This window comes from Octodon degus, unplaced genomic scaffold (genome assembly GCF_000260255.1).
Source record: "Octodon degus isolate 3935 unplaced genomic scaffold, OctDeg1.0 scaffold00084, whole genome shotgun sequence".
Classification (NCBI taxonomy): Eukaryota; Metazoa; Chordata; class Mammalia; order Rodentia; family Octodontidae; genus Octodon; species Octodon degus.
The window spans coordinates 1186766-1196550 of NW_004524660.1; the positions used below are offsets into that span (position 1 = coordinate 1186766).

Genomic DNA, 9785 nt, shown 5'->3' on the forward strand with positions numbered 1-9785 from the left:
CTTCCCATGCTGTGCCCACCAACACTCAAACAGGGAAGAGAGCCATGTTCCCAAACATACAAGCCCCCTCCCCACTCTCCTCATCTTCTACAATCACTCCAAGCAACAGAACAAACATCCTCCTGTTCCAAGAGGCAGAGATGAGATGGAAAAAGGGGCAGCAGGGCACACCTGGAACAGAAACACAGGTGCAGAATGGGTGGACTGTGTACCGCAGAGCTGTGTGTGGGAGTTTGGTTTTGCATGTCTGCATATTGTACCTCACTATGTGTCTATGTGTTCTGGCATCCTCATAATATTATGTACAGCAAGTATGTGTCTGTGACTGTGTGAGAAGGCATGTGCACACCCTAAGCCCAGCCCAGGACAGATGCACAATTCTGCATGAGAATCACACATGGCAGTGGGTCTGCCATAGTGAGGCAGAAGATGAAAGTAAAATGCTAGGTTTGGAATTATTCCACTTGGGCTTGAAGCACAGCTTTACAATTTAGTGACCAAAAGACCTTGGACTGATCACACATCACTCTGAACCTCAGAATCCTCTGCTAAGTGGGAATGGCAACCCCTTCGTATACTAGGGGGCCTTGTGAGGCTCAGGCCATGTGGAAATGTGTGATCAGCCTGAGAATCAGCTCTTGGAGGGATCGGCTCACCACAGCAGAGGGAATGAGAGCGCAGGCCACAGTCAGCCTTGCCCTCTGGAGCCTCAGGGACATCTGCCTGGTAATCTTCCCCTCCCAGAGCATCATACACACCCCTCACGGGCCCTGTGTGAGGAGGAGTGGCCTCCCAGAGGGCCCAACTGCTGCACCAGGAAGATGTAACTAACATTTTGCTAGTAACAGGGGAGGGGAATGAGAAATAGCCATCTCTACCCACTACCCAACTAACACCAGGTATGGGCACTCACTGAGCACGTGCCTTGTGCCACGGGCTTCCTGCCAACGGGCATCACTTCTTTACCACACACCTGCAAGGCAGGTACCAGTGAGGCCACTTGAAAGATGAAGAAACTTAGGGGAGAAAACCGAGCTTGCTTTCCATCACTTCAGCAGTAAGTTGCCAAGCCATGGAGAGGCAAGCCCATCTGTCCCCAGAGGCCACACTCTTAGCCTGGGTGTGGAACCTGCCCCAGGATGTATGAGGGAGCTCCTCCCTGTGGTGGGGATAAGGCTGGTGCTGGGTGATGCCCCACCCCCACCCCTACCTGCCACCTGCCTTCTCTCTCCCACTGGACCCCAGTCTCCCACACGATGCTGCTCTCAATCCCAAGCCCTGAGGTCTCACAGCTATTGCCCCACTTCCTGTCTTTTGCTGAAAAAGTTGGGAGAGCTGGGCATCTGGGTTGACTTTCACAAGGTGCTAGAGAGCTCAGGGGAGGGGCAGGAAGAAAGTAGAGCCTAAGTTTCCTTCTTACCATTTCCCATTTGGGGAAAGAGACTTGTGAAGAAACGGAGAAGGAAATCCTGCCCATTGGAACAGGATCTCTTCTGGCTCACGAAAGAGCCTGGGCTTATAGAACAGCAAGAGCCAAAGAGACAGAGCTCCCTGAAGAAGAGGTAGAGAACAGGAAGGGGTGAGTATGAGAGTGACTCTGAGGGAGAACCAGCAATATCTGGGCTCTGGCAGGCCCTAACTGTAAAGGAAAGGAAACAGCAAAGATGGAGGAAAGGTGCAGCTAGTGGCCAGGGACGCTTCTGGCAGGACATCAGCGCCCTCTTCTGTCAGCTGCACCAAAAGGAGCTTGAGGATCCGCCTTCCATCCCCACTTTCTGCAACCATGCGTCCAAAACGCCAAGGGTCCCACTCCTGCCAGGCCTGCTTGAGACACCATTGTTTCCCCAAAGGCTGGCAGCATGCTACATTTGAGCTTGCAAGTGACGCAGTCAGCACTGCCCTTTCCTGGAGGCTTGGAGCCCTGAAGCACAGTACACACTTGCCTGTGCAGGACGACTGTTTTCGGTCACTCTCCGACTCAGGATGGCTGCTTCCTCACCTGAATGTGGAGGAGGCGTTGGGGTTGCTAGGAAACTGAGGCCAATCTGCACGGAAAGGCCATGAAATGGACTCAGACCCTGCCTGCTCAGCATAACTCTGTGATCTTGCAAAGACAGACCTGTTGACCCAGCATTAGCCACCGATGTGCACACAGGGAGTGCTCTGGGAGGCAGAGGGCACAGCCTGCCTGCCTGCCTGCCTGCCTTCCTGCCTGCCTGCCAGGAGGGCCAGCCTAGTCAAGGACCAGACCATCACAGCACAAAGACACAGAGACTCATCCACATCCTTGTGCCAACAGGACGTGCTCCAGAGTGCAGAGAATACTGGGAGAACTGCGGTCAGCACCCAGGTAGCAAAGCTGCTAGGGAGGCCTCCACTGGAAAGATTCACCCTCCTCTATGGCATGCCCAGTGTGTGCCAGGCACTGTGCTGCAGACAACTCTCACTAGCCTGTTCTTCCTTCCCAAGGACTCTGTGGAAAGAAATGCAGGAGAAAGCAGCGTCGCAGAGGTTATAATAGAGCAAGTCTGTCCTGCTCAGGGAATGGGGTGGGAAAGGTCAGCAAAGATAGGATGCCCTAGCACAGTGAGTGAGCCAGCCTGCTCCTGTGTGCCATGTGGAGAGGGCCCCAGAAGGTACCAAGCTCAGAGACAAAAAGCATAAATGTAATAGCATCATGGCCAGAGAGAACTACAGATAAGTTTCTAGGGAGTCCTCAGAGGGGCAGAAGTATCTACGCTGGGGGTCCTAGGGAAAGTCTCCCCCTTGGGTGATGTCAGAAGTATGGTGGGAAGCGCAGCTCAGCTAGTAGAGCACTACCTAGCATGCATGAGGTCCTGGGCTTGACCTTCAGCACTGGCAAAAAGAAGAAAGAGAGGGGGAGGAAGAAACAAACAGCAAGCAGATGATAGGACCTTCACACGCAGACAGGAGACAGCCCAGTGTGTTCACGGGGTAAACAGGTGCTGCCGTGGCACCGTGCCAGCCTAGCACAGAGATCATGAGAGGAATTGGACATCTCAGGAGATGCTTCAGAATGATGATCACTTTAGTGGTGGATGAGAGCTCATCATGGCATCAGAGTAATTCTTTGGGGGCTTGGAGTGCTAGACAGATTGAAAGATCTAAAATTCTGAGACTGGGGCTGGGGAGATAGCTCAGTGGCATAAGCACATGCCTGGCAAGTGCAAGGTCCTGAGCTCAAATATATATATATATATTTCTGAGACAAACCACACACACAGCAACCAGTGCAGGCTCCAGGCCCCAAATGCTTTCAGCTCTGTAGCTTCATCTTCCCTGGAAGACTCGCCTCACCTAAAGTGTTTGTCTCCTTCCTGCAGGCTATTGTAGGGCACAGGATGGCAGCCCCATGTGAGATTCCAGGGCAAAACCAACCTCAGTTATGGCTTCCGTGGCATGGTCACTGCAAGGACCCAGCAGAATGTTGTGTCCTCTCTGCAGAAGAACAGGGATTTCCCACTGCAGGCTGCAATTTATCTCCCACCATCAGGCAAAATACCAAGTATAAAGCCATGACCAGAGACTGCCTTGACTTTGTCCACATTTCTAAAGAGGGTGAGCTCTACACTGCCCACTCCACAGAGGAGCAGCACTGCTGGGAGGGCTCTGAGGACCACCCCTGGCCCAGGCTTCAGTGTGTGTTTGCTTTTCCTAAACTCTTGCAATCAAGCAGGCACAAGTGCTGTGTGAGTCTTCACACGTGACCTGTGCAGCTTACAGAGCAAGCCACATCAGCCCTTTCGTTCCTTTCCAAAATCTGAAAGAATCACTGGCAAGCAGGCATTTGTTTTTATTTTCACTTTAAAGAGAATAAAAAATAATTTTTAAAAACCATGAGAAGCAATACAACCCAAATGCCCATCAACTAGGGAATGGATAAAAAGGGTGTGATATTTTTATACAATGTATTATTACTCAGCAAAAGATGAACTCGAGGATTTTGCAGGAAAATGGATAAAAAAAAAAAAAAAAAAGACGTGGTATTTTTATACAATGGAGCATTACTCAGGTGTAAAGAAAGATAAACTCGAAGCTTTTACAGATAAATGGATGCAACTAGAGACCACACTCATAAGTGAAATAAATCGGGCCCACGTGTGGAAACATCATGTTGTCTTTCTAGTGTAAGAACCTGAAAGAGTAAATAAAATCTGAAAGGTACGACGGATACCATGAGGGGGAAGCATGCACTTTTAGTTTTCATCTGTTCATTTGCTTTCTTGCGTCTTTACCTCTTTTTCACATCTCCATTAAGATAAAATGATGGGGGCCGGGGAGATGGCTCAGTGGAATAAGTGCTTCCCTGCAAGTGCAAGGGCCTGAGTTCAATCCCTGGCTCCACAAAAAAAAAAAAAAAAAAAAAAAAAAAAAGATAAAATGATGCACAGTCGATTTCAAGCATGCAATTTGTTGGGTTCTGGCAGTGAACGCACCTGTGAAATCATCACTGCAAGCGAGGCATGGAGCACAAGCACCGCCCCTGCACAAGCTCACGGGAGACCCTTCATAATGCTGCGCTCTCCTCCCTGCCCGCATTCGCTGGCAACCACTGATCTGCTAATCCCTCTCACTTTTTGGGAAGTGAGAGGGATTTTTCTGGAAGTTTACATTAGGGAAGTTCATCATTCTGCCCACACGATACACTGTTCAAACTTGTCAGGGTCCCACCACCTCGATCCCCATCAGCCACCTTCCTCGCTGCCACTTCAAGCTTGACACTGGGGTGATAGAAGTAGGGTCGGGGTGAGTCTGGCCTTTCAAAACCATACAGAGCAGTAGGAAACCCCTACAAGACTCTGTCCTATAGCCTAAAGTTCTGTGAGAGCTTAGCCGTGCAGGCTAACCCCATGGTCTCCAGCACTCTAAACTCAGTACAAAAGAATGATCTATGCAGACAGACTAGAAGCCCAGGGGAAGGCAAGCCAAATAGCTCAGTAGATTAAAGCACTTGCAAGCAGGCACAGGAGCTGGGTCTAGGCCCCATTCCCAGGGGCGCTGACACAGCAACTGAGCCTGGGCGTGGTAGCTCACGCCTGTAATCCCAGCTCTTGGAAGACTGTAAACAGGCAGATCATTACGAGTCTGATCTAGTAGTGAGACCCTGAAAGCCTTGTAGACACTTCCCTAAAATACAAAAAAGAAAAGAGAAAGAAAGAAAAAGAGAAAAAGCCCAGGGGAGCCAGGGACTCTTCCAACTGGACTGGAGATCCACAGACAAGACAGGACGCTGGCATTCTCAGGGAAAGGCAACCGGGGAAAGCATACGAGAGGCAGGACAACACATGGCAAAGGCGCGGAGGCAGGTCAGGCAGAACAGAAGGCGAAGAGCGAGCTGAGAAGTCCTCCCGCTGCGCCTCACATGCGACGTGTTTTCTTCCCACAAGGATGTTATATTGGGTCTACGTGTGGAGCAGACGGGAGGAAAGCGTGCAGGACAATCCCTTACATTTTAAAGTAATTTACAAAGTGCTTTGACTGGTATACTTTATTTGATTCTTGGATTCTTTATTTGATTATCATTATTTTACCATTTCACAGATCAGAAAACTAAGGGTCATAAATTCTAGTGATTTACTCAAAAATATATAATCCTGTGTGGAAGAACAAAGCTTCAATCCAGGTCTCTCGTTCCCAGGACTGGTTCCTCATTCCTTAGATCTAGAATAATGCACACTTACTGAACAGGGCGCGTGGAGCCGCATGCGCAGTAACGCTCCTCTGCAGCGTACCGTGCGCGGATCCTGGACTCGAGCTCAGGTCAGCTGACTCTATTCTCGGAGTGTTAAGCACGGCCACACCGGCCTCCGTGCCACCCCATCGTGCACTGCGCGCTATTTACAAGGCCAGCACCCGACCTGCTCAGCGGTGGCGCGTCTTCCCCACGCGACAACAGAGGAAGCTGCCGCTTGATGAGCTTAGCGAAGCTTGCAAAGGCCGCTCGATCCTGCGCAGTGGAGCAGCACGTGCGCAGTAGCCCTGCCTGGCCACAGCTGGTCTCATCACCCCTATGTGGCCGGTAAACTGGTTAAAAAAAAAAAAAAAGGCACAGGACCCAAAGTGCACTGAGTGTCCATGATTATGCAGCCCTCGCCTGAAGCTCCACCCTAACAAAAAAGCCTTGTGCCAGGCGGCTGGGATAGGCTGGGGTCAAGGCTCTGTAACTCTAGCTACGCGCTCTTGGGAAAGTCATTGGCCCTGTGATTCCACAGAGCCGGCACCTGCTAACTTCACACAGCTATTGTCATCCAGGAAGACGAAGCGATCTGGAATCACTTTGCAGAGACGAGAACACTGTACACTGCAGGGTATCCCTACAGCGAGTAAATGAAACCACTCCAAAGCCAGGACCACTGCAGATTCTGCTCCGGGCCAACTTCCTTACCTCTCTCTGACCCTCTCTTCAGCCTGCCTTGCTTCAGCATCCTTCAATGCAAACCGAAGCCAGCGTGGACCAGAGGAAGGACTGTTAGTCTATGCCTGTGGATATCCAAGCCCACTGGGCTTCCGTCCCCAGCCCTACTCCACCCTCAACACAAACAGAGAGAGAGGAGACAGAGACAGAGAGAGACAGAGAGAAACACAGATTTACTTATACTCCAACAAAAAAAAATGATTTAAAAAATTAAATTATTCCACGTAAATATCTTGGACTCCAGCCAAAACATCCCAGTGGCTGGTGGTTTCTAAAGTCCCTGTGATGTGAGGGAAGTTGGCAAAAACAATAGCTATAACAATCATCATTCTGCCAAGCATTCCCATATGTATCTCATTTAATGTACCCTCCAAGCCCCAGGAATCGCTTCCAGATGAGGGACTGAAGGCACAAACAGCTCGTTACCATTGAGGACAGGGCCGAAAGGTCGCCCATCTTCTAGCCCTTTCTTCCTCCTTTGAACAGAATCTGAGCCCGTTTCAGGCATCCACTCCCTGGTCTCAACACTGGGCCCAAGAAGTAGGAGCTGTGAAAGTGCTAAGAAATAGTACACTTCCCAATGTATTTTGAAGATATAACCAAAAGGATGTATGGGGGAGTCATTGTTGAACATGAAAGAAACGAGTAAAGAATCCAAATGAAGGGCCAGCCAGATAGCTCAGTGGACTAAAGCACTGGACCAGAGTTCAAACCGCAGCACCACGTGCAGTGCTGGCTCCGCCCCCCAGGGTGTGCTGAGATGGCAACTGAGACTGGGCATGGTGGTGCACACCTGTAATCCCAGAGCTTGGGGGACTGAAAACAGGAGGATCACTACAAGTCCGATCTGTGTAGCAAGACCCTATAGACCATGTACTAAACACATTTTTTTAAAAAATCCAAATGAGTGTGGATAGGGCTTGGGTAGACTGAAGGACTTTGCACAAGTACAAAATTATTATTTTTAACTTAATAATTATTAATATTAATATAAAATGCTTTATTAACAAAAAATAACTTTCTCTTCTACAGTAACCCCCTCTGTTGTTGCATATATAGATTTGCCTTTGCTGGGGAAAGTTTGCCTCTCTCGGCCAGACCCTTTCTTTGCAATCTCCAGCAGTTATTCACGTGTGTAAACTCAGAGGGCGCAAACTGACTTCAGAAAAAGAACGCTGGTGAAGCAACCGTAGCGTTCCTGCCCACGCTAAAAACAATTCATTGTTTGATCCATTGATGTGCCTTACCTCAGAAATCTAGAGCTACCCGACACAGATATAATAGATTTCTTCTTCTCCACAGTGCTCAGCAGGCGGTGAAAACTGGGGATCCTGATGCTGATTCCCTGAATCCCCCTAGAATGGATGTGTGTGGCTGGAAAGAAATGGAGGTTGCTCTGGTCAATTTTGATAATGCAGATGAAATCCTGGAAGAGCCAGGCTATGCCACAGATTTCGATCCAAGCAACCCAAAAGGCCGGCCTGGGAGCAGCCCCTTCTCCAACTGGAGGATCTTCATCAGTGACAGCACCAACCATGAAACTACCTTCTCCAAGCTCCCAGGAGACTATGGCGACCCACCAGGGCCTGAGCCTGTTATCTTGAATGAAGGAAACCAGCGGGTGATCATCAACATCGCTGGGCTGAGGTTTGAGACCCAGCTAAGAACTCTCAATCAGTTCCCAGAGACCCTCCTGGGGGACCGGGAGAAAAGGATGCAGTTCTTTGACTCCATGAGAAATGAGTATTTCTTTGACCGTAATCGGCCCAGTTTTGATGGGATCCTGTATTATTACCAATCTGGTGGTAAAATCCGGCGGCCGGCCAATGTCCCTATCGACGTCTTTGCTGATGAGATCTCCTTCTACGAGCTGGGTAGTGAGGCCATGGACCAGTTTCGGGAGGATGAAGGCTTCATCAAAGACCCTGAAACTCTGCTCCCCACCAATGAGTTCCACCGGCAGTTCTGGCTCCTCTTCGAGTACCCTGAGAGCTCCAGCGCTGCCCGTGGTGTGGCTGTGGTCTCAGTGCTGGTCGTGGTCATCTCCATCACCATCTTCTGCCTAGAGACACTACCTGAATTCCGGGAAGACAGGGAGCTGAAGGTGGTCCGAGATCCTAGCCTCAACACAAACAAGACAGCCCTTTCCCAGACCATGTTCACCGACCCCTTCTTCGTGGTGGAGTCCACCTGCATTGTGTGGTTCACCTTTGAGCTGGTGCTCCGCTTCGTGGTGTGCCCCAGCAAGGCTGACTTCTTCAGGAACATCATGAACATCATTGACATCATCTCCATCATTCCCTACTTTGCAACTCTCATCACAGAGCTGCTCCAAGAGACAGAACCAAGCGCCCAACAAAATATGTCGCTGGCCATCCTGAGGATCATCCGCCTGGTGAGGGTCTTCCGCATCTTCAAGCTCTCACGCCACTCCAAGGGGCTGCAGATCCTGGGGCAGACGCTGAAGGCTTCCATGCAGGAGCTGGGGCTGCTCATCTTCTTCCTCTTCATTGGAGTCATCCTCTTCTCCAGCGCGGTCTACTTCGCCGAGGTGGATGAGCCCGAGTCCCATTTCTCTAGCATTCCTGATGGCTTCTGGTGGGCAGTGGTCACCATGACAACTGTGGGCTACGGAGATATGTGCCCAATCACCCCAGGGGGCAAGATTGTGGGCACTCTGTGCGCCATTGCGGGAGTTCTCACCATTGCTCTCCCTGTGCCAGTCATTGTGTCCAACTTCAACTATTTCTACCACCGAGAGACTGAGAATGAGGAGAAGCAGAACCTCCCAGGAGAAATTGATAAAATCCTCAACAGTGTGGGCTCAGGAATGGGCAGCACAGACTCTCTCAATAAGACCAATGGGGGCTGCTCTACAGAGAAGCCCAAGAAGTGATCAGGCCAAGGCTCCTTGAGTCTGAGTCTGAGTCTGAGTCTGTCTGTCTGTCTCTGTCTCTGTCTCCATCCTCTCTCTCTCTGTCTCTGTCTGTCTCCCCTCTTCCCTTTCTCCTTCCCTCCCTCCCTACCTCTTCTCACTTTCCATTTTCTCAAAACCCAAACTTCTCTTGTGATCAACAGGCCATCTTTGACTACAAGCTCTTATAATAAATGTGTATTTCTGCTGTATTCCCTAAGCTACTTGTTCTTAACCCATTATAGGAACATTTCCCTCTCCTTTTCTTGGAAGCAAGCAGTTCGGGGCTCTACCTCAGAAGTACGGGTAGCAGTTGGAAGCATAAGAATGCAGAACCCAGGCTGCCTAGATCTACTGAGTCAGAATCTGCATTTTAGTAAGATGCTGAGTGATTTATCTGTACATTAAAAAGCCACTTAGAAAAATAAAATAAAA

At 49.9% G+C, this 9785-nt stretch overlaps 1 protein-coding gene across 1 annotated transcript; it reads left to right on the plus strand.

Moving 5' to 3' along the window:
• Positions 1-7442: 7442 nt before the first annotated feature.
• Positions 7443-9348, plus strand: Kcna10 (potassium voltage-gated channel subfamily A member 10). Its single transcript, XM_004636895.1, has one exon. It carries the CDS (start codon positions 7797-7799, stop codon positions 9330-9332), a length of 1536 nt encoding a protein of 511 aa, XP_004636952.1. The 5' UTR covers positions 7443-7796; the 3' UTR covers positions 9333-9348.
• The last annotated feature ends 437 nt before the right edge of the window (positions 9349-9785 follow it).